At 40.6% G+C, this 25,942-nt stretch overlaps 1 protein-coding gene across 1 annotated transcript; it reads left to right on the plus strand.

Moving 5' to 3' along the window:
* The first annotated feature begins 874 nt into the window (after positions 1–874).
* Positions 875–25,736, plus strand: LOC108924051 (uncharacterized protein C14orf132). Its single transcript, XM_018735164.1, has 2 exons — positions 875–1,095; positions 25,406–25,736. Exons 1-2 carry the CDS (start codon positions 1,069–1,071, stop codon positions 25,631–25,633), a joined length of 255 nt encoding a protein of 84 aa, XP_018590680.1. The 5' UTR covers positions 875–1,068; the 3' UTR covers positions 25,634–25,736.
* Positions 25,737–25,942: the final 206 nt, after the last annotated feature.

Genomic DNA, 25,942 nt, shown 5'->3' on the forward strand with positions numbered 1-25,942 from the left:
TTGTTGCAGTTTTTAACAAGCGAACCAGTGTCCCCACCTCTGTTCCTGCTCTGTCTCTCAATTCAACTTAATTCATTTACATGAGAAACTGTAACACACATTTATTGCCAAAGTGTTGATAGAACAGTTATACAGAAAATATTATCTTGTGATTAAAAATTATGATAATGGTGACATTATTATTATTATTATTTTATAACTCAGGACTTGGTGGATTGCAAGGTCCTTGGCTCTTGGCGATATAAAAACAGAAGTTCTTTACTTTCTTGAACTGACCACTGTCTTCTCCAAATGGTTGAGGTACAGCGGCTTTGCTGTTAAGGCCTCAGTAAGCAAGAAGTGGTTAATAAATATTTTCCTTTAGACTGGCTTGAACCAGACAACCCTAACCACACACACACACACTGGCTGAAGCCGCGTGTCCCGAGCGGGGCTGCGGCGAGCCGGAGCCTAATCGGGCAACACAGGGCGCAAAGCAGAAGGGGGAGGGGACACACCCTGGACGGATGCCAGTCCGCCGCAAGGGACCCCAAGCGGGACTCGAACCCCAGAGCCACCACACAGCAGGCACTAACCATAACTTTACCTAAATAATGGAATTTACTCTGTACCCAAGACCTTCAGCTATGCCCTCCTTTAAAAAGACTCCTGAGCACTTAGTTTTAATACCAGCTGGAGAACTGTGAAATCCAAAGAACTAGTATAATACTCCTACTACTAATAGTAATAATAATAACAATAATAATAATATGAAGAAGAACTATGTTTAAAAGCGCAACCAGCAAATATTTCAACTAGTAACAACGTCTCTATGCCCTCCCTTTGTCTTTCTCTCTCTCTCTCTCTCTCTCTCTCTCTTTCTGTCTGTGTCTGTCCCCAGGACAATGCGAGCGCTCATCGAGTGGCGCGCGCGGAGGAGCTCGGCAGCGGAGCGAGGATAAGAAGATGCCGTTTTGACGACGGGAGGCAACTCGTTATTGCGGGGTTCAGAGCTCTGTCCTCGCAGCCTGAGCGCCGCTCCGCTCCTCTCCTCTCCTCCCTGGATACTGTGTGCGACCTAGAAGCGCCATGGATCTCTCGTTTATGGCCGCGCAGGTAGGACTGTGCCACCGCTGTCTTTCTTTTCTTTCTTCTCCCGTACGTACGGAACGTGATCTTATTTTTCATTTCTGTTTACGCACCGATTAGCCTAATTTGCGGGAAGTTGCAGTCACTGAGCCCAAGGGCGTGTCGGCGAGCGAAGTTATTCCAATGTGCGGTAAGGGAGCAGCTGCGATGCTCTTTTGCACTCGGTTCGCTTCGTGTCTCCGAAACTAAGCTCCGGAGGAGCGCCAGCCGTGAATTTGTGTCCTGTTCATGTACCTGTTCGTGTACCTGTTTGCGTCTCCAGCGAGACGCATCAATGTTAGTGCACGAGCGCTCGTCATACTTAATTAATCTGTTTACACAACACAAGTGCCACATGTCCGCGAATGACGTCATATCAATGTGTTATTGTTGGAGATAATATGATATTACATTACGAATATGAACGTAAGTTTGCTTGGACTTGATCCGTAGCTATAGACCTACCTAGCCGAGGGCAACTCTGTATTTATTAATTATTTATTTTGTATTCATTGTCTCCATAACCGGCGCAAATGCATTACGACAGTGAGAGTAGTAGGTAAATAAAGTTATGAGACATATATATTGAAATATTCCAGGCACAAATGGGTTTGCTCACAATTATCAAGGAAAGCGTGAGAATGTTTGACTAATTATAATTTTTCTTATATTTATGTCTTGTTCAAGGTCTCCGTAGAGCCAATAAATGTTGTGTTTATTTTAAAAGATACCTTTTTAAATAAAGTATAAAATATATTTATTTCCCAGAGAACTGTTTGATCTATTTCCCCTTGGGCAAGTGATAAGTGAAATTTATTTGGGACAAAATAACCAGATTGGTTTGATGGTAAAAGTGTGACCACAAATTATAACCAGGTATGGAATCAATGCCAATGGAATACTTCTGAGCATGATGCTGTACTAATGCTAACCTTCAAAATGATAAAATAAATACAGTACCTTTCACTTTTGTACTTTATATAAAATGGGCTTATATTCTAAGACTGTCATGAAGGAGGTTAGCATGTCCTCATTTTATATCTACATTTATTCATTTAGCAGCATTTATATTCCCATATGTGGGGGGGTGGGACAGGGAGGCACAGCCGGTTTGGCCGGGTCCTGCTCTCTGGTGGGTCTGGGGTTCGAGTCCTCCTTGGGGTGCCGTGTGCTGGACTGGCACCCCGTTCTGGGTGTGTCCCCTCCCCCTCCAGTCCTGCACCCTGTGTTGCCAGGTTAGGCTCTGGTTTGCCGCAGCCCTGCTCGGGACAAGCAGTTTCAGACAGTGTATGTGTGTGTATATTCCCATATAACGGAAGCATGTTAAGCACTGTCCAGGGCTGGTGTCATTCCGAAGATGCAGAGAGTGTAACCGAGAACTCATGAACATTTTTATAACTGGGTGGGAGCTCATTTCTACCTACATTCCAATAACTGTGTAAGGATATACATGGAACAGAATGAGTAAAAAAAAAATGACAGTTTTGATCACAGATGCTGCATAAATCCATTTTAACTCTCTTAACATATGAAGCCCGCTTAATTTGACATGAACGTGGAAGGAACAAAGATGGATGTTCACAAAAAATGACAGGGACACATCCAAACAATTTATGTTGTTGAAAATTGCACCCATGGCTGTATGATATAGATACAGTATGGCTATATGATATAGTTCTGCATTAGAATGGAATACTTGTAAGAGAGCTATAAAAATGTATCTGGCTCTTAAGATGTAGCAAAAGTGTTTCTTATTCATGTTTTTTTTTTTTTGTATGTTTTTCATACGGCAGCAATCTCTTTGCTGAAAGCTGTCAGATTCATCAGCCCCTGTTATAAAGGGCTTCATTCTCCAGAATCGGGGTTTTCTTACAGATGCCAGCCATTTAAATACTAATTGTATCTTCTGAAAGTCTCCTCAACCTCTGCATTCCAGACACGTGTCTCCTTGCGAGCATAGCTGTCTAGCCATTGGCGTAGATCATATTGGATTTAACTTGGCTCAGACTTCCCTTCCTACACACTTTCACAGAGCCCCCCCACACTTTTCCCAATCACAAGACAAAGACTGTCATTTTTAGGCTGGGGCATTCATACATCCATCCATTTGTCCATCCATTCATCCATTCATACATCCATCTGTCTAGTGCAGTCCAATCCAGTGCAGTAAGTGTGGCCACAATGCAGGGACAGTCTCGCCAAGCAAAGATCATAAGGCTGGTTTTCAAGGCCAGCAGGGAGCATCTTATTTAATCATAGCCATTAACTGTAAAGTAGACATGACTGGTCAGGCCTTGTGAAAAATCAAGCAACAGCATTGTCCTGGATTTGTAAGGTTGCTTTAGGTGAAGGAAATGGATGTTGGTCTGTTTAGTTGTACACTCAAGGGAGACACTCTTTCTGCATCATCAAACCACAGAGTGTGTGAAGCAAAGACATAAAATGTGAACAACTGAAGCTTTTCTGCACAAGGACATCTGCTCAGAGAGTGAATCTGTTGCAACTGAGAAAGTCTCCCTGGAAACCTAAAGTGTTACAGCACCCCAGTGTTGACGAAAAACCCAACCAGCTTTCTCTAAGCTGCCGAGGTCTTCCAAGTGCAATAAGTGTAAATTAATGTAATTTTGCTCAGTCTTGCTGCCTTCTGCTACAGCACACACTTTGTGAATGGAAATAAGAAGGAATTAAGGCCTGCAGTCTGATACAGTGTGAAAGACTATCAAATTACAATTATAATAACGGGAAACCAATTTTAAATTCTTCTGTAGAGGATTTTTAATAGAAAAGCAAACATTCATAGCGGTTTCTTTAACTGCTATACATAATGAACCTCTGTTGACCAGGCCTAAATCTCCAAAATGGAAGAGCATTACTGTGGTTAGCAAGTAGAACAAAGGCAGCCCAGTATGATTAACACATACTCTTAATCTCTATGGCAATTTCATGGTAGATCACCTGGCAGCATGTTTTGACCTTCGTGAAACTGCAATAAATAATAATAGTAATAATAATACATTATTGCCCACTTTAAGAGGTGTATGATATACTTTTGTTAACACAGTGATAGGTGGGCACAACACAACCTCAATGCTTAGATCACGACAGAGGTGGACTGCATGGTTTCTTTCTTGACTACTCGCAAAGCAGTGACGGAATAATGATACACCAGTGAAACTGCCTGCTGGAACAGATGACTCCATTAATCCTTGCTGGTCTCACCTGGCCCCAGAAAAATGTGTCCCACAGCTGAAGGTAAACACATAGCCCCCTTCAGCAGATCTGGTCAGATCATACTCAAAGTGGAAGAACTACCAAGAGCTACAACACAAAAACGCAGGGTCCCCCACAGTGAAATCCTGTGCTAGATAAGCAACTGTAATGTTAAACGCTGTCTATTGTTCTAACAATTATGTGAGCGAGTCATAATTTGTAGCATAATATGAGTATGGCTTCTTGCAAGAAAACAGGTAGTGTGAAGTTTTTGGTCTGTTACCAGTCTGTGTTGCATATGTGCGAAATGAAGTCATAACCCATGGCATGGATAAAATACGATCATAATCGTGGCAATCTTATTAAAGTTTGAAACAATGTTATGCTTGAACATTTTTGCAATATTGTGTGTAACAGAACTATGTATTAAAATTAGGAGCTCATATCAGGTTTAAGTTGAATTTGGACACCAGTGTGAAAATTGTATGCCTGAGGTGGTGTTAAATGAAATATTGAAAAAAAAATTGAAAAGCACAAACAAGTGCTTTATTGTTTCTGCTTTAAATATGCCTTTGTACCCTGAGGTGCTGTTGCATGCTGTTTGCAAATGCACAGTCACTCCAATGTGTGAGTGCATGAGTTCAAATGAAATCCTTCCCGACAAAGTCACTGTGACCTGCACTGTAAGACAAGAAGTACATCTTTCCATGTATTTGTCCATAGTCCATATTCATAATTTATTTGTAGGATAAACTGGGACCACCTTTTTTTCTCTTTTTCTAAAGAAAATACATAAGTTAGGCTGTAGCTGTACAAGGTCTTTCCTTCAAAAGAATTCCAGAGTTCTCTGATGCTGTTGTGACAACTACTTCTACTAATAAGAATAACAATAATTACTATTAACAGGTTGAGAATGAGTGCTATGGGCAGTTTTCTGGCATCTCCTATGTCTCTTATCCTCCACGTACACCTGCTTACATTCACTTCCTTATTAATCCTTCTATCATCTACTTAAGTTCAAAGTTTTAAATTCAGACATCAAGCTCACAAATATGTATTTTCCATGCTCTATTTCCTGGCTGTTTAAGTGATGCTCTCTCTCCATTCACGACATGCAGGTTGCTCTGTCAGGAGGCAGAACGTCAGAACAAGTCTGGTAAAGGTTCTCATGTATGCATGCAACGCAGAGTACTTACACATCTCAGAATGAAGTATCAGCCCTTATTCTTTAGAAGTGTGGGGAAATGATCTGGAAAGAACACTGGCAGAAGTAGTAAGTGCTCTGTGGGATATCAAAAATCACCTTGACAGGGTACGTCCTGTTTGTGATTTATCCAAACCACTAACATGGAGTTTCATTTATATTTTAATGGCCTGGAACACCATTCTCGGGGATGGACTTCATATTTCCCACCGTAGCCATTTATACAATCAAGATGTCTAGAAGCTCAACTGAGGTTAAGTAGCTTCCTCAAGGGGGTAAGAGCAGCACTCTCTCCTCGAAGCGGCTTCATATATCTGTGCCACTGACACTAGAGCAGCCAGGACTGAAAGCTGAAATGGAGCAGGAGAAAAACAAAATGGAAGAGGTCAAAGTTCAGTGAAGCCTCAGAAAATCTGTGTGGTGGTATGAACATACAACATATACTGTACGTGGTTCATCGTTGCATAAGAGAATGCTTAGAGCAATTCAGCCTCTCATCAAAAAGGTATGATTTATGTGACAACAGAATTGCACATGACACACTTCAGAGTATTTACACTTATTTTGCCTAAAAAGACTAAAATAACGATGGGAGTGTGTGGCTGTGCTTCACTCTTGTTGTTGTGTCACTTTAGTTGAGGTACCGACCATGGCAGGTTAATATTTGAGTCGCTGTTCATCCCTGTGCAATGTCTGCTACAGCTTTTTTTTTTTTTAATTTTTTTTAAACTATGCACTTTCACAAGGCATGTCTGAGTACGTACCGGATGTCAGGATCCACATGCAAATTCAGATAATATTGCTCCAGAAAACCACAGATTTCAGCACATTTCAAGAGCGAATTTCACCACTATTTGTCAAGAGTGTGCCGGGTCCCAACCCAGAGTGTTGTTCACATTAACTACTTTCATACTACATGTTGCCTGACCATGCCAGACTCTGTCACTGGCAGACATGTCCACTAGGTCATCCCTGCATAGCCAGTCTTTGTGCCACAACAGACAGGGAAGAAACCTTTACGAATGCCTTATTGTATATGGTAATCAGTACCTGTGCCAGAATTGAATTTTAATATTGGTGTCTTATGTGATTGCTCCAAACTGCAAAGATATTGGCAGGACTGTTATGCATGAAAGGATAATAAATTTGGATACTTTAATCCTAGGTAAGTTCTCAGTGAAGGACGCTGCATCATTTATTTTATTGCTCAAGATTTATTGGTTATCCCACCACCCTTGTCTTCCACTTTTAATGAAATAACATTAGCCTGTAATATAAACGTTAGGCTGTGGAAAACATAAAAAAGTAAAGAAGGGAAGTGCAGGAATTTATAACAGTTAGGCACATTAAAATTTAAAAAAGGTCTGCAAGTTTGGGCTAACATACAAGCACGGCATAGAATCAGTATTCAGAGCACGGAACAACAATGGCTGTGGGTTTAAATCCCATGTTGGAGAATGTAATACATAGTTAATAAGTCATGTTGTGCAACATTTTACCCTATCACCCCCCAAAGGAATGGTCTTTGAACATGGGACCCTCACTTAATTACATATTATTGACCATTACCATTTTTGGAATAATGGCATGACTGATAAATGTGGTATGTCATTTTAGTCTTTCAATACATTTTTATAATGAAATAATATTTTTAAAAACAAAACAAACATACAATTGTTAGACTAATGGCAGTCAGTGGTTTGATTTCGAGCCTCAAATCCACTACATGGTGAGCAAACAAGTTTCTATACCACATTTTGTTTTTCATTCCTATCAGAATCATGTTAAGGAATACATGAAAATTTAATTTCACTTAGTGAGTGAGACATTTCCATGCCATTCTAATAAAAGCTGAAGACTGGCAAAAGCACCCTTTTCTAAGAAGTGCGCTATTAAAATGCATTCATCTTTGCTTAAAGCACAAAACACTGTGCTGATAGCGCTCTGTGGGAGTCCCTTGGTCTGTGAGAAACCTCATCCACAAATGGGTAGAGATGCTCTCAGGTGTTAGCAAACCCCCCTGATAAATCAGCCTTTTCTCCACTGCCAGTAAACAAAGCAACTATACCACGGCTTTTGCTAAAGGCCTTGTTTGGGACGACAGTCGTGACTAAAGCTGGTTCTGCAACTTTCGTTTGAGGAATTAGCAAATTTCTCGTAGGAGAGAAGACAGCAGAAGGGAAACAGACAGCACAAGCAAAAGCAGAGCTGTAACTTAGAGCCACAGTACTGCACTGAAATTGACATTTTTGATGAAGGGGGGGTGAAAATTAAATTGTGAAGCATTGTGGGGAAGATAATACCTCAGCGAATCATTGCCGTACAGCCACGGGGGGAAGAGAGGGGGAAACCTCTCCAGTGAGTACCAGGGGACCATGCTGAGTGGGAACTTATTTCTTGATGTGACCAAGACTCTGTCATCTCATTGTATTCAACAATGTTTAAGAATGCAGTAGTGTAGCATTATCTTGTCATATCATATGTGACTTGTGATGCAGAGTTTAATTGTAAACCGAAAGAACCCCAACCACCCGTCTTCTGCAAACTCACCAAAAATCCACATTCCCTTAACCATGCCCTCAATCCTTAGGCCAGCTCCTTTTTAAGTCCTTCAAAATTCCCCTCAAGTGGTTTCAGTTTGTTATTGAACTAGGGCAGGGGCACTCTACTGAGAGAGCTCCATCTTACCTTATCTTGTTTTACCTTATCTTATTTTACCTTGATTTGTGTGGATGTGGGGTCACTTGTTTCAGTAAACATGCCTTATGTATGTATTTAGTCTTACTAAAGACACCTGGCTGGGTAAGATAAAAAGCTAAAGATTGTTTAACTAAATTTCACAGATTGTCTAAAATCTGCTGATTAAATTTTCCTAAACTGGTTTTAGGTAAATTGCTGAAATTACAAAGCACCGTGAGCAGTCATCCACTGTAGTAGGGATAGTCCTTAATCTAAAAAAATTATTTCCCTTAATGCAAATTTAATCAAGATTTTGATTAGACCAGCAGTTAAACCACAAGAAAAAATCAGGCTGCATTCTCAGAAAAGTATCTGCTTTATTCAGTCCCTTATACATTATTTATCGTGTAGCACTTTGACTGTGAATTATGACCAAACCAAATCTATGAATAATCTATGTATAATCATCATGTGCATTGTTTAAATCTGGAAATGACAAATGTATTAAATTCTGCGCAAAACAGCATAATTATTGATTTCCCAAATGTTTGAAAGTGTTTACAGCAGCGTAAGCATTTTTAATGGAAACAGTTGAAGTTTCTTATGATTGCAGTAATTAGTGTGTATTAATACATCATTAAGTCATCCATGATTTTGAATAATTCTTTTGTGTGAATTATTTCACTTTGTGTATTAGATTTATAGGACTCCAAATAAACAGTTTGTTCTTCAAAGACATTTTAACTCTTCATATGGTCTACATGAAATAACAGTACAGGTTCAGTTAATTATCAAAACTTAAATAAAGACCCTTTATAGGCCCTGTGATGGAGTGTAAAGAAATGAAAAAAAAGCCACAAAGTCTCTTGAAAATGGAACACGGTTCATCCACTGAGTGCACATTTTAAAAAATGAAGAGAATGGCATCATGGGAGAAGTAATCAGAGGATAATTAATGTTAAACACAAAGCAAGCCAGAGCTGCTCTGTTTTCAGTATTCAAAAAGTGTTCCATAAAACCTTTAGATTTAGAGCAGTTTTCCACTTTGATTGCAATCCCATACTGCTGATACTGCCAGAATTAAAGTTGGGGCCCATATCATCACATGATCTATCACGGTGCTGATTTACATATTCATTTGCAGTCTTATTTTCACACAGGACTGTAAGGAAGACACACCTGTCCGAGTCCGATTTTCTTGTGGCATTCAAAATCACGTGGTTCCAGACTGTTTTTTTTTTTTTTTTTTTTGATTAGGCGCCATTTTAAACTTGTACATGTTTGGTCATGTTTGTTACTTTCAGTTATTTTGCTGTGTACACTGCATCGCGCTCGTGTAGCGTGTAACATGTACTGTGTAAATGAGTGCAGTGCTGGTATGAGACATGAAATCCAAGAGGGGTAAAATGTGTCATCCCTCATTCACATGACTCCTCTGGGGGAGGATACATGCAGAGAGGAATGTATCTCTTACCTTAATGTGCCTGTGGTTTTTTTTATTAGGTTCCTCCATTCACTTGACCTGGTTTGTGGGAGTTTAAGTGTGTGTGTCATCTGCACCGTCAGAAAGGGCTCCTTGGTTGTTAAAAGGGCAGGAGTGGAAAGGCTAGATAGATGCCACAATGGCCCCCGGTGCATGTTTGACCTGCCCATGAGTAAAGGGCTCATCAGCGCCTGCATCTGAAACCAGTTTTTCTGTTTGTGAGTGAAGTCTGTTATTGGGTGCGGAGACTAGGCCATGGAGAATATAACAGAGTCGTACTTTCACCTACTGCATGGAACTCTAGCTCTGATAGGAGTAAAATATAAATGGTCATGCATAGGTGCCAGATTATAATTTAGAATTTCTAGATTATAATTGTATACATAAACAGTGGCAGCTAAGGACATGCAGCCACAAGTCTCAGGATCTTCAGATCCATTTTCTCATAAGACCGTGGAGACTTGAATGATGTTTGTGTCACTCAAGTGTGGAAGAGAGGGGTGATAATTCAGCACTAATTCTCCATGAAATATCCTATAAATATTTAGTAGAGCTAGTCACAGAAATCCCAAGCCAAAGCATATCTGCCTGGCAGTAATCCCCTGCAGGACATGTAAAGTGACACTCATTCCAGTGTGTTACTTAGTCACATTTTTTTCTGTGCTAGAACTCTCTTATCTTGCAGTATTGTTTGGGTTTGTGTTATTTTTCTATATTTTCTGTTATTTGTATTTTTTGTCGAGCCTTGATATTCTGTTCAGTCAAACATAATATCTGAAAGTTTGAACAAACAAAATGATGCTTAAAAGACTGAAGAATCAAAAAAGATTTTAATCTTCTTAAATCCAAAGGCATGTGTATTCATTTCACAGATTTATCATTCTGTAAAGGCAGGCATGAGGTATAACTTGCTGGAGGACACCTAATTCAGAACCTGTGCATATGAGCCCAAAGAATGAAATCAAGAGTGCATCTAAACCTGTCTTCTGGATGCCAGTTCCAGAAGAGGTGCATTATTTGTATTGCTGGAATTTTTCATGTCATTTAAAATTGAACAAAAGAGTACATGATCCTTCAGGTCATTTTCTCTTGTATTAGGAAACCCTTGACATTCAACAAAATTATTATCATATGCTTGAGAGGGTTCTTGTGTGTTTAATCAGTTATTTTTCAAGAAAAGCAGACATCTTGGATGTTTGTGTTCTAAAGCTTTTTTGAACATTATAATTATCATTATTGGCATGGATGAGGGGGTGATGGTGGGAAACGCTAACACCCTAGGTTCTAGAGCAAGGTAATACACTGTACAGAACAAGCGTAAGGTGACCGTTGCAGAATTAGACTCCATTATCACCGTTTAATGGTAGGAGCATTGAAGTGGCTCTGCATGGTGGATTCTCTGAAATGGAGATGTGGGAGACAGACAGAAGCTGTGAAATGTGTGCTGTCACAAGATAAGTATCCTGGAATCCCAGTCACCATTGTCCCATTGGCATATTTTTGCCTTGTTCCCTTGCCTTAAGCTCACTCAGCAGACAAAAGTTCAGCATCTGGGCTGTTGTGGGTGGAAAGTGCTTCTTTTTGTACCGTAGTATCTTACAAGGTATTTGTTACAGACAAACACAGACGGTGCTGCAAAGCATGCTCTTTGCACAGGAAAGCGCATAAAAAAATTTAAAAAAAAAAAAAAAAAGCTTTGCAATCTGTTATTTCAGGTATTGTTCTATTACCCCTCAAAAGCACCGGTGAAAACTTGCACAGTTCAGATGTTAATGATTCATGTAGTTTATATTTATGTGACACTTTTCTCCAAAGTACCTTACAATGTTCAGCTATCTACAATGACTTACTTTTTGTACAGGTGGGTAAATATGATAGTACAGTTTAAGGTAAGTACTTTGCTCAAGGGTGCTACAGCTGGGATTTAAACATGCAACCATTGGGTTCACAGGCAGCAGCTCTAACCACTACTCTATAGGCTGCCACAAGCTTAATGAATTTGACTGCATGAAATACACACATGAAACACTTAAAACTGAAACATAGCCTTTGGTGACTAATGGTGAACCTTATTTTTAAGTTCTGAACCAAAATTGGAAGGGCTTTCTATTGTCTGATATCGCAAGCAGTAAATATCACAGAGAGGAGCAATTTGGCACTGGAATAAAACTTGGCCATTTTAACAGTTTAGGGATTTCCCAATTAGGGAGCTTTTATTTACTGAAACGATTCAGATTTGGCTCTCAGAATAGTGACCACTTTGATGGGAACATAATGCATGACACAAATGCAAGCTGGAAGGGATTTGTGATTTTTTTCAGCAGAGCGATTGCGATCAAAAAGCCCCTTTAATGGTTGCTTTTAAACAAATTTTTGAATATTTGATTTAAAGTGATGCTAGAATGGTCTAAAAAATGAGGAGAGTGCCAGAAATAAGCTTTATTTACACATCTCATGCTCACAAATGTGTCTTAAGTAAGCGTTCATAAATAACTTATGAACTCAAAACTAATGTGTGTGAATGCAGAGCATACGCAAATATACAGTCAAAGGGCATATAACTTGATTTACTTTCCAAGAAGATGAACAAACACATTGCAAATACTAGATCTTACATATATGATATTTCCAAAATATATAGCTCTGGTGGGGGCAGCAGGTTAGGTAGTGGTTAGAGTTGCTGCCTTTGGCCTCCCAGGCTGCAGGATTAACATACTGTTGAGCAAGGTACTTACCCTGACTTTCTCCAGTAAAAAAAAAAAAGAAGTACCTAGCTTTATAAATAGGTAAATAATTGTAGGTAGTTCACCATTGTAGGTTGCTTTGGAGAAACGTATAAGGCAAATGTATTTTTTGTAGTTAACATTAAAAAGCTAAAATGATGACTTTATACTGCAGGAGGATTTTCAGATTTGAAAATCAAAGACCAGCAAGAGGCTTCAGATCCTCTTCAGGTGGCACTGAAATCCTCTCCTCAAGACTTAAAACCAAAGATGCCTCCTACTTTAGGTTTGAAGATCAAGGACCACCAAAGTCTTTCTCTCCCAAGAGTAAAACCAGCTTTTCAGTACTGCAAACCGTGGGCTACCATGATGTTATTAAGGCATTCTGATAATCCCTTCTTCGCTACAGATACCATGGTGTACTTTATGCACTTTTAGCTTATTAGTAGCTAAGCTTATCTTAGCTTAACTTAGGTTATAACATGTAAGTAAGGGAGTTAGGTAAGCCCCAAAATCTTTTTCTTTGTGCAGGCTGTTCTTGTTACCACAGCAACACAGGATGGGAGACAGCAGATTTGTGCTTCCACGGAAACTGCTTGGACACAAAAGAAAATAAGTGAGTGGGTAACCCCAGGTCTCAGCTGGATGAGGAGTGCTGATGAGGTGCCTCGGTGCCCGAGCTGTGCCGTCTCCAGATGTGCGCAGATGTGCTCCGTGCATGATCATGAAGAAAAGATGGAATAATGTTGATCTGTCCAGCTCCACTCCTTTTTTTCCCACTGAACATGATATAAGTGTTGCTTTAAAGGTTCTGATAAATTCATGCAAAGAGCACGCACCATGCCTGTATAATCAGTATTAAGAGCAGGAGGAAACATACTGCTGATGTCATTAGTTGGGGGAGGAGCAGCCTAATCCTGGATCTCAGCTGTCTCTGATATGTCTTCATTTGTTGACAAATGGATGTGCTCCCCTGCTAGGTTCACTCTTCTGGAACACACAAATGTTGATAAAACACAAGCTGTAATGCACCACCATCAATCAGAATTATGTGTTGACTTGGCGATGATGATCATCATTATTCTGGTGTCTTCAGACATGAATGATGAATGTATGGGTACAAAAAGAATATCTCTTATATACCATCCTGTCTTCCATACCTATCGCTCTCTTTAATAATGTGCATATTTAATAAGGCATTAAAAGCTCAAGAAGAAGATGATTCTGAATATTACCATTGTGAAAACTGGTTTCCCCCCCAACTTAAGTTAATTAATGTCTGAAAGAGAGTTAAACTGCTACTCCCTTTGACAATGCCAACTGAAAGCAGTCTAAACTTACATTTTCAGAGTCATCTTATACATGGCATTCAATTCAGGCAAAATATCCTGAATTCTGGTTGAATGTACTAACTTAAGAACTACTTGACACATGACTAGGCATGATTATCTATGACCTGCTTGAGCCTGAGTTTAAATACATAGTGACTCAGCATTAATGCATAAAGCAGAATTATTTTTAAATAAAAATTGTTCTTCTTTCTATGTGCTTTCTTAGTTGTGAAATGAAGTACAGTAGCTCTAGTTTAGTATGCATTTTTCTGACAGTAATGCAAATGTCCTTTAATATTATCGCTGTAATATCAAATATGTAATGGCATATGGCAGCAAGAAGCGGTGACAGACAGCAGACCTCCCTGGAGATCTCTAACACATTGGGAGATTAGGAGGGTTTCAGTGCCCATTGCATAGAGCTCCTTAGCCATCTCTACGCAGCTGTCAAGAGAAAGCATAATTTGTTGCTAGGTGCCACCCTTGGCAACAGCCTGTGAGGTATCTGCAGAGCACCAGTACCATAAGTGCTGTAATGACATCAGAGGGGTATCCAGAGAAAATATGCTTGAAGACACCGAGCAAGCCTCACTATTTCACTGTGAGCTAATATCTGTTTCATGAGGAGAAATATACTGAACAATGTAGAAAACCTTAGATACAGAGAATTGTTCCTCTGTTTTACTTTCGTGAAATGGATAATGCCTAGGTATGAATAGTGCTAGAGATCATTGATAGTCTAAAAAACACATATTAAACTCAATTGTATTCAACCGCTACACCCCAGGCAGACCCCTTCGCTCGTCTACTTCTGCTTGCTTAGTGGTCCCGCGCACGAAAAGGAAATCACGGAGGTTCTCCGTTCTGGCGCCGTGGTGGTGGAATGACCGTCCCCTCTTACTCAGAACTGCAGAAACTCTGTCTACATTCAAGAACGTTCTGAAAACTCACCTTTTCCAGACTCACTTCACCCAAGATCTCTCCAGCTCATGTATGGTGTAAATGTTCATGCACTGTAACTTTATGATCATCCCCAGATAAGCCTTTACACAGTCACTTTGAATGTTTGTGTACCTTATGAAAAAAAAAAATGTTGGAAGGTTATCAGGATTCATCTATCCTGCATTTTATGCACCTACTCAAGCAATGAACATTGGTGCATCAAGTGGAAAGTAACAAACTAGATTTACTTGAGAATCACGTCTGCAGCTATGTATCTTTCTCTTAATGTAATGCACAAATTGTATTTTCACTGAGATGTACATCACTTTGGAGAAAAGCATCTGCTAAATGAATAAATGTAAATGTAAATATAAACTAACCACTTTAACAAAAATTTGCACAATAATTTTTATGTGTTTCTGTGCATTTAGAAAATCTCCAGTTTCAGTGTTGTAGTTTTCTAGAAGCAAGACTGATAGTGTCAGGAGAGCTGGCTGAAATAAAAACCAACAGAAACACAACTTGAGTTTTCAAACCCTGCCTTAAGTGCATTTTTTGGGGGGGAAAAAGAAAAAAGTTGTCATACAGAATTTGTAAACTTTCTCTGTAACTTGTACTTTAGAAGAATTTAAAAAAGGAGTATAGACTTTCCTTCTTTATGAGCATAATTTGTTCCTGAAGATCTGTTCATAGGTGAATTCTTGTGAAAAAGGACTCTTCATTATCATTAATTGAAAGGGGAAAACAGATAATACGTACCTCAGAGACAAAAGGTTCACCTGTGAGACTGCATCTAGAGGTAAACAAGGAACTATGGCAGCTACTGAGGTGTGACATGTTCAGTGCATCTTGTGGTTTACTGCAGAACAATAGAAGTTAAGGTCTCATTCTTTCACTACACATGCAAAATACCATCCTTCTCTTTTAAACACAGAGAAAATCTAATGGAAAACCAAGTCCAGAATATCAGAACTACTCTGGACACCTTTAAATCCAGGCTTGATACCCACATGTTCAAAGTTTCTTATACATAAAACATTTACATACATGTAAGGAAGAGGAGCGGTCTGTCATGACTCTTTGTCCTGCTTCTTGAAAGAACCAGGTATGTCACAATCCCTTTTCCCTTTCATAATATGTCGTATATCATAATTTATTATATTGTTTTATTCTTTTGTTCTTCACATGGATTTCTTCCCATTGTTCAAAGATGTGCATTTTGTATAAATTTGGTTAATACAATTGCTGATAGTGTATATGTGTGACTGAGAGACTGTGTTACATTGCTCTGCTGTATAAATGGGTTAATGATTGTACAGCACTGTCTAAGGCACCTTTGGAAAGTATGTCAGATTAATTATTAATTAATTTTTATTCCAATTATTAATCATTGTATATTGCTTTTGACAAAAGCATCTGCTAAATTTATCACTGTAAATAAGTTCATACAAAGTCATTTGTAATGATACTGCCTTTAATATAGTTTTATTAGGGTGATGCGTTCTTTGCAACTTACATATGCAGGAGAAGCTGCTCCTCATGTGGGGTAGGAATTCTGCTATCCGTGTCTGGTGCAATATCACCAAGGTGTGGATTTTGTGCTTGAAACTTGAAATTATTGGAAAAAGGAGCCTTAGTTATAAGAAGGAAAACTATTCTTGCAGTAGTTTTAAATTATATTGAATACCAATTAAAGGTGAAACTGCATACTTCCAATAAATTGGTATTGATTATAAATGTACCTGTTTTTTCTTGGACAATTAATTCCATGCATCAGTAGCATAATGATTTTTCTTGAAATGTAATCAGTTTTATTCAGCGATGAGAAAATTGAGGTAATTTTCTTCAGATGTGTCTTATTTTGTTGTTTGTAAAAAATGTTGACTAACATTTCCGAATATTAAGATGCTTTCAGTAAAAAGTGAAATGTTTAGTCTCATAGCAGTTGTGCTGGAAGGACAGACTTCTATTTCCAGAGTTCATCCCTTTTAATAAACCCTTTAAAAAAGAAAAAAGAAGACAGTTAATTTGTCTCTGTATAATTCTGTAATCACTAGGACAAGAAAATTGCTCATTTATATTATCTAATTAAGGGATTTTTGTTACAAAGCACCTACCCAACAATGTTACCTTCAACATATAATGAAGTAGGACTAGTGTGCCGCTATTATTAATAATAACAGTGATACAGACAATTTTAAAAGTCAGGAAGAAAAGCTGGAAGGCAACAGAAGACAGAAAATTTTTTTCATAGCGGTGGTACTGGGGTTCCAGTGGTAAAGGGCTGTGTAGCTCTGCTGGACATGCTAACTGCACCCACACACAGCTTCATAAAGCATCTAACTAAACATATTTGGCAGAAAGCTTTCAATTTTGGAAGCCGGTGCCTCATGACCACTTGCCAGACAGTGAATTGATCATTGTGTATAGCACTTAGCTTTTACCTTTTAACTTTTAATTTCACTTTTTATTTAAAAAATATACTTAGTAGGATTATACATTTACTAAAATCGTGGATATCCAAGACATGTCATATGCAGATGTATGCTTATCTCTATGTATTCATAATCTGAGGTTTGTTCATAGCTGGTGGCATCCGAATTAACATAATAAGTACACAGTATGCGTGGTGTACTCCCTTTAAATATAACATTTCCATTTTGCATTCTTTAAATATTCATCTTGATGGAACTGCACAGTACTTTATGTGCTAGATAGATAGATAGATAGATAGATAGAGTATATTCAGTTCAGCGACCACTCCGAGTTTCAACACATGCTTTTTCCACTGCTTTTTCTGATCTGCGTCAGGGAATAAAGCCACCAAAGGGTCACATTTTGGTCACGTGCTTCATCTGGCTGCAAACCCATGCTGTCATTTTGCTGAGCTGGGGAAGACTTCATGGTCGAGTGCACTGTGGTGCATACATGTCAGGAGTGAGCCCCTGAAGACATAGACATCATTGCCACACTTTATACATTGTCAGTGTTTCTTCCCTTTCTGTGTATGTGTGTGTACTCGCATGTTTGCATGTGCCTGTGGATGTGTGCAAAATAGCGTGTTATTTTTCTTTAAACACTACAACCCACCCTATATTTATATAATAGGCAATGATTCTTTATTTTTTTATGAATTTCATATATTTTAGAGCATACTGTGATGAAGATGTGCAGGGAGACACCATACAGTTGGTCTTGGTATTCTTAGGGATTAGACAGTTTCTTCATACTTACAGTCAGCTGTGTAAATTCATAGGTTTACAGTGAATCCAGAATTATCTGAATAAACAGTCTATACTATGTTCCACAGTACATTTGGTGTTCAACATGAACTACCTTCACGGGAAACACACAGTTCAGTAAATGTGTGAAACCTTAAGTCACTTTTGAGAAAATCACATGCAAATCAACAAAATAATAATAAATACGGCACAGTGGCACAATGAGTAGCTCTGCTGTCTCACAGCACCTGGGTGGTGCGAGAGGATGTGGGTTTGATCCCTGCTCAGGCTGTGTGGCGTTTGCATGTTTCCCTCATGTCTGCTTGGGTTTCCTCCCACAGTCCAAAGACATGCTGTTCAGGTTCACCCATAGTGTATGAGTGACAGAGAGAAAGTGTGTTCCACTTATGTATGGATGAGTGACCCATTGAAAGTAGTGTATCTAGCAGTGTAAGTCACTGTTGTGTGTGGGCTGACAACACTACATACAGTTCATTGGAAGTTGCTTTGGAGAAAAGCATCTGCTAATTAAATAAATGTAATGTAATCTAAATACAGGTCTGTGCCATCATCTGCCAGCCAGACATAATACAAACAGGTATTAATCAATATGAAAAGGAAATGCAATGTATCATAAGAAACCTGCAGTCATAAAGGTTGCTTTCAAACATGTCTATGCCAGTGATGGACAGGAAATCAGTAAAATTGGACTGTAGATTTAAATGGGTCTGTCTCTTGTGTTCCTATGTGCTTTCCAAAGGCTATTATTGCTTGATTAGCCAGGGTGACACTCTGAATCACTTTAAGAAATCTGTTTACATTGTTCAGAAAAGTAATTTTGGAGGGCAATTACTGGCCACTCAGTCTTTATATTTATTTTCTTTTTTATGTAAGTTCATTTGGAATGTTTGGTCTGCACACCACTGTTGACATTGCTTGTGCTGATTTAAATTAAAATATTATAAATTAATGTCAAATGTCAGCTTGTGTGTAAATGCATGTATGTCAAAAATATTATAAGTATGTATATATATATAATATATATGTATATATGTATGTATGTATATATATATATATATATATATATATATACACACCGAGATTAGCAATAGGCTATATACTATATATTAGTCTCATGCTGTAAGTGAAAAATGCTGAGAGAACATGCAGCTGGCATTGTGTATCAATGTCTTGTCATGTAGGGGATGATGAACCAGTGTTCCTGGTTTAGGGCCCTTGTCCTTTCAGAAGGAGAAAAGTCATCAGCCTCAGGGTGAATAGTTGCCTGATCTAAACTGAAGGGACTTAAGCTAATAAACATTTGTGTATTTATTCATCAGTTTTAAAGGTGGGTAATAACAACAGCTGAATGAAAAAAAAAAGCTATTGTTCTTACCAGATGAGAAATTTAGACTGTATACATTTTCCCACTAAAGAAAACAATGTTCCCTTCCTGGAACGGGGCCTTGGCGTGGCAGAAGGGCTTGCGTGATCTCCAGAGCTATGTTGTCAGGAGCATTATGCTCCTGGTAGGGTCTTCCAAGGCAAACAGGTTTGGAGTAAAGATCCAGACTAACACGATCCAAAAACCTCCATGAAAAAAATAAAGAAGAGAACGTTTACCCTGCCCAGAATAGGGTTACCGGGACCTACCCCTGGAGCCAGGCCAGGGGGTAGTGTTCCTAGGCGAGCACCTGGTGGCCGGGCAGCCCATGTAGCCTGGCCGGGCTCAGCCCAAAAAGGCATTGTGGGGGGGGCCATGTGGGCCCACCAACTGCAAGGTCCAGCATGGGGGTTGGATGCTATGTATACCTGGTTGCGGGAGGGGGCAGGGTGGCGCATGGCGTCACGGCCCCTTGGGACGAAAACTGGCTCTTAGTACGTGGAATGTCACCTCACTTGGGGGGAAGGAGCCGGAACTGGTGCGGGAGGTTGAGAAATAGCAACTAGATATAGTTGGGCTCACCTCCACTCACAGTGTTGGCTCTGGAACCAAACTCCTCGATAGGGGGTGATCCCTCTCCTACTTAGGAGTTGCACGAGGTGAGAAGCGCCAGGCAGGTGTGGGGATACTCACAAGCCCCCGGCTGGCTGCCATGCAGTTGGAGTTTGCCCCGGTGGATGAGAGGGTCGCCTTAATGCAACTTAGGGTCGCAGAGAGGAAAACTTTGACTGTTGTGTGTGCTTATGCACTTAACAGCAGTTCTGAGTATTCGGCTTTCTTGGAGAAGGTGGGAGGGGTTCTGGACACGGCCCCACCTACAGACTCCATAGTCCTGCTTGGGGACTTCAACGCTCTCACGTTGGCAATGACTGGGAAATCTGGCGTGGGATGATTGGGAAGAACGGCCTGCCCGATCTGAACCCGAATAGTAAAATGTTATCGGACTTCTGTGCTAGTCATGGTTTGTCCATAACAAACACCATGTTCGAACACAAGGAAGTATACTTGGTACCAGAGCTCCTTGGGCCAAAGGTCAATGATCGTCTTTGTAGTCGTTTCTTCTGACTTGAGGCCACATGTTCTGGACCTTCGGTGAAGAGAGGTGCTGAGCTGTCAACTGATCACCATCTGGTAGTGAGTTGGATCAGATGGCGGGGAAAACTAATGGACAGACGTTTAATGAGGGTGTGCTGGGAATGACTGTCAGAGGACCTTTTTCTGGAATGATTTTAACTCACACCTCCAGGAGAGCTTCTCCCATGTCCCGGAGGAGGTAGGGGACATGGAGTCTGAATGGACCCTGTTCAAAACCTCCATTGTGGAAGCAGCCAGGCACAGCTGTGGCCAAAAGCTTGTTGGTGCCAGCCATGGCGGCAACCCGAGAACCTGCTGGTGGACACCAGCGATGAGGGAAGCCGTCAAGCTGAAGAAAGAGGCCTTTAGGGCCTGATTGGCTCTGGGGACTCCTGACTCAGCAGACAGGTACCGGCAGACGAGAAAGGCTGCAGTGGCTGCGGTTGCAGAAGCAAAATCCAGGGCGTGGGAGGAGTTTGGAGAGGCCACGGAAAACAACGGAAATCGGTCGGCTTCAAAGAGGTTCTGGAGAACCATCTGGCAGCTCAGAAAGGGTCGGAAGAGTTTCGCTCAGGCTGTGTTTAGCAGGAGTGGAGAAACTCTGACCTCTGATGAAGACATTGTCAGGAGGTGGAAGGAGCACTTTGAAGAGTCAGGGCCAGAGGCTTTCGGGCTATCAGAGTCCATTTCCCTGGTGGAAGTCACTGAGGTAGTTGGTAAGCTCTATAGTGGCAAAGCAACAGGGGTGGATGAGATCCGCCTGGAAATGCATAAGGCCCTGGATGTTGCAGGGCTGTCATGGTTGACATGCCTCTGCAATGTTGCATGGACCTCGGGGACAGTGCCCTTGGATTGGCAAACTGGGGTGGTGGTCCCTATCTTTAAGAAAGGGGACCGGAGAGTGTGTGCCAACTATCAGGGCATCACACTTCTCAGCCTCCCTGGGAAAGTCTATGCCGGGGTGCTGGAAAGGAGGATCCGGCCGATAGTTGAACCTCAGACTGAAGAAGAGCAATGCAGATTCCACCCTGGCCGTGAAACAGTGGACCAGCTTTTTACGCTCTGACAGATCATTGAAGGGGCAAGGGAATTTGCTAATTCAGTCTACATGTGTTTTGTGGACTTGGAGAAGGCCTATGATCATGTTCCCTGGGAAATTCTGTGGGAAGTGCTTTGGGAGTATGGGGTACCGGGGCCACTACTGCAGGCCATTCGGTCCTTGTACATACGGAGTGACAGCTGTGTCTGCATATTCGGCATTAAGTCAAGCCTGTTCAGTGTGGGTGTTGGACTCCGCCAAGATTGTGCCTTGTCTCCATTCCTGTTTGTGGTTTTCATGGACAGGATATCAAGGCGCAGTCGAGGTCAGGAGGGCATTATTTGTGGGAGTTGGAAGGTGACGTCTGTGCTTTTTGCGGATGATGTTGCCCTTTTGGCACCGTCACATGGCTGCCTCCAGCACGCACTGGAACGGTTTGCAGCCGAGTGTGACGCGGTGGGGATGAGGATCAGCACCTCAAAGTCTGAGTCCATGGTTCTTTCACGGAAAAGGATGGCATGCCCCGTCCAGGTAAGGGGAGAGTTTTGCTCCAGGTGGAGGGGTTCAAGTATCTTGGGGTCTTGTTCACGAGAGAGGGAAGAAGGGAGCGTGAGATCGGCCACAGACTGGGAGCAGCGGCAGCAGTAATGCGGTCGCTGTACCAGACTATAGTGGTGAATGGGGAGCTGAGCCATAAAGCGAAGCTCCCCATTTACCGGTCGATCTACAACCCTACCCTCACCCATGGTCATCAACTCTGGGTGATGACCGAAAGAATAAGATTGTGGATACAAGCGGCCAAAATGAGTTTTCTCCGCAGGGTGCTGGGACTCACTCTCTGTGACGGTGAGGAGTTCGGAAATCCGGGAGGAACTCAGAGTAGAGCCGCTACTCCTTCACATTGAGAGGAGCCAGTTGAGGTGGTTCGGGCATCTGATAAGTATGCCCCCTGGGCGCCTCCTTTGGAGGTATACCAGGCACAGCCAACTGGGACAAGGCCCCGAGGTCGGCCCAGGACCCGCTGAAGGGATTATATCTCACTGTTGGCCTGGGAATGGCTGGGGATCCCCCAGGTTGAGCTGGAGGAAGTTGCGGGGGACAGGGACGGCTAGGTCTCTCGGCTTTCCCTGCTGCCACCACAACCCTTTTAGGACAAGTGGGACAGAAGATGGATACATAACATATAAAACAATGTTATATATTCTAAGAAAAAACTACAAATTAAAGAGTATATGCGTATCAGTATATGATTTTAAAAATGCTATAGTAATTGCAGTAAAAACTGAGCTTCCTCCTACATAAAATTTTGGGTCACTGGTCTTATACATTTCAATGCAATGTACAAGACATTACCACATTATTATTAACTGATATTTTCTGGACACCTCTGTTCTAGGTGACTTGGTGTTAGGTGTACTATAATAATCTAATTTCTCATGTGGCCTTCGGCGTTAAGAAATCAGTTAATGTGTTTTCCCCGCTTTTATGTAGCAGTTCCCAGAGATGCAGGACATTTTTGGAGTGTTTTGTTTTCACTCATCTGTCCAGTTCACTTCATTCACACACACTGGCCTGATTGCCCAGGTGAACTCATGCTTTGGACTGGTGTTATACTTACAGAAGATGTCTCCAAAAATGTACACACACTGACATTTTCTACTCACTTATCTGATGCATTCAGAAGTGCCTAAATGTAAAGGGTGAACATCTGAAACACAAGCAATATTTAAAAATTTGTTGAAAACACTTCTCTTTTTTATGTCAAAAAATCTAATATACAGTATATGTATATAAATAAACTTGAACGTACTGATCTTTGGAATACTGCATATAGTGTTTACACATGTACAAAAATGACTATTTTATGTGGACGGTTTAGTGAATTTAACATTTTTTTAAGAAAACACATAAAACGAATATATATAAATATACGGTAAACAAGTCCTGTTTCACTGTCAAAGTGTACTGGTGCTCTGGATGTTTCATTGTTTCTAGACTACAGTGCAGTTTAAAAGGCTTTTTAGTTAAGTGAGATGAGTTGATTAAAAAAAAGATTTTCAGATGTGGTGAGGAATATGGGATATTAAGTATCTCTTGACATGTCGAGTTTCAACCTACTGGTTGTTCATCCAGAAAATCAACAAGCCGTTGTTCATAATTTATATTTGCATACCAGAATTTTGCTGATACACCTTGCTAAAGTAGCTAACTACAATGAGAATGAATAGCAAGTATATAATATAAAGCAACACATTTTACAAGGATGTCAGGAATTCGGCCATTGTGAGGGAGATAAGGAGTTTGTTCTACCACGCTAAGGTTAAAACTGTCAGCAAACAAGTTTTGATAAGCAAGAAAAAAAGATGCAGTGTGCCAGATAGTGGATGTTTTTTGCATGTTACTGGATAACCGCTGTCACATGGTGGAAAATTAAAGGTGCCCCATATTATTATGCCTTTAATTCCAGTCTGAACTTCACAGTGACATCTGATTGTTAATGTCAAGCATACTTTTACATAATTATAGCAGTTCAACCTCATTTTTCCTATGTCTGTCAGAGTGCCTTCAGACTACCCCTGGTTGCAAAAGTTCAGATTAGATGGAAAGATCAATAAAATACATCGTAAACAGAATTTAGTTATGAAAACATTTTGTCTCAAATTGGCTTTGCAGACAGACACATTCACACACACACACACACACACACACACACACATTTTCAGAACCGCTTGTCCCATACGGGGTCACGGGGAACCGGAGCCTACCCGGTAACAGAGGGCGTAAGGCCAGAGGGGGAGGGGACACACCCAGGACGGGACGCCAGCCCCTCGCAAGGCACCCCAAGCAGGACTCGAACCCCAGACCCACCGGACAGCAGGACCGTGGTCCAACCCACTGCGCCACCGCACCCCCCAGACACATTCAGTTAATGCAAATAATCTTTTCAAGCTGGAGTCTACAGATGTCTAGATGAAGTTGCAGGGATCCAGATAAAAACGTTTTGCCTAACAGTGCAGTACTGTAGTTAAAAATCTGTTGTTTTAACCAAAAAATTTATTGACAGCTATTTACCAATATTTGTCTATCTATCGATATTATTAAATATAATTTACTGTGGATTTATTCTTCAAGGTTTTAATTTAATTTTAGCTGATGCAAGCAAGGTGCAGTTTACATTATTACTTGAAACATAGAAACATTACCATCTTTTCTGCTGTCATATACAGTAATTTTAAAATTTGTGACCTGACAGAAAATCTCGCTCATTTTCAAATCAGTAAATTACATGGTCTTCATGCTATATTCACTTTGACTTCAGAAGGCAGGACATACATTTTATGTTCAGTAATCCATGACAAAAGAGAAATCCATATGTTGGGTACAAAATGCTAATGTTCAAGACAACGTCAGTTCTTGGTGCAGTCTACCAGGGAGGACACAGGACTTCAGAACAAATTAAAATACTGATGGATTAGAAGGCAAAAGAGCGTCTTGAAAAATATAATGTAAATCTTGATGGTCACTGAGCTCTGCCTGGCAAAGTGAATATCTGGGTCAGTTCATGGATCATCTAACAGAATTTAAGTATTGATTCTTAAGATGAACTACCAATGGTATCATTCGCAATAATTCATTCAGCTGACACTTCTTCAATGCAATTAATAATCTTACGGTACCTACAATTATTTACCCATTTATACAGCTTGGTAACTTTACTGGAGCAACTAAGAGTGTCTTGCTAAAAGGTACTTGTGCAGCAGTCAATCCTCAAACCCATGATTGTTGGACCCAAAGGCACCAGTGCTAACCAGTACACTACTAGCTATGACCTTTCAACATGAACAGAAATGTAACCAACAAAAAGCGCTTTATACTACCAGTGTAATGTTGCATGTGTTGGTTACGTCCTTTAGCGCATTTTTACAAACAACCCCTCTTCTGGCACAGATCCCTGTAATGACAGGTGCATTCATGGACTCACCCAACGATGACTACAGCACCGACCACTCCCTCTTCAACTCCTCTGCCAGTGTGCATGCCGCTGCCATTGCTGCCAACAGCCAGCAAGAGGAGCCACAGCCGATGTCCAGGGATGCCATCTGGCTTTGGATCGCCATTGTGGCCACGATTGGCAACATCGTGGTGGTGGGCGTCGTCTACGCTTTCACATTCTGATCCTCGGCACTCTTCCCAGTGACTCTGGAACTGTGACTGTGCTGCTAAAGACTGCTTTAATATACAGCTGAAATTACACTAAGGATGTGGTCATGTAATAACACCTAGCTATTTCACTTCTAAATCTAAATACGTTCTTAAACTAATTTAATTGTTAGCATCTTTGTCATGTATCAATTAAATTTGTCCAAAGATGTTCAAAGACATCAAAGGATATTTTAATTGCTTCTAACTTGTTTTTTTTTTTTTTAATAATAATCCATTGATGCAGTTTTCGAGGTGTATCGATTTGTCTTTTTTGCGTTATTA

Source organism: Scleropages formosus, chromosome 1, assembly GCF_900964775.1.
Source record: "Scleropages formosus chromosome 1, fSclFor1.1, whole genome shotgun sequence".
Classification (NCBI taxonomy): domain Eukaryota; kingdom Metazoa; phylum Chordata; class Actinopteri; order Osteoglossiformes; family Osteoglossidae; genus Scleropages; species Scleropages formosus.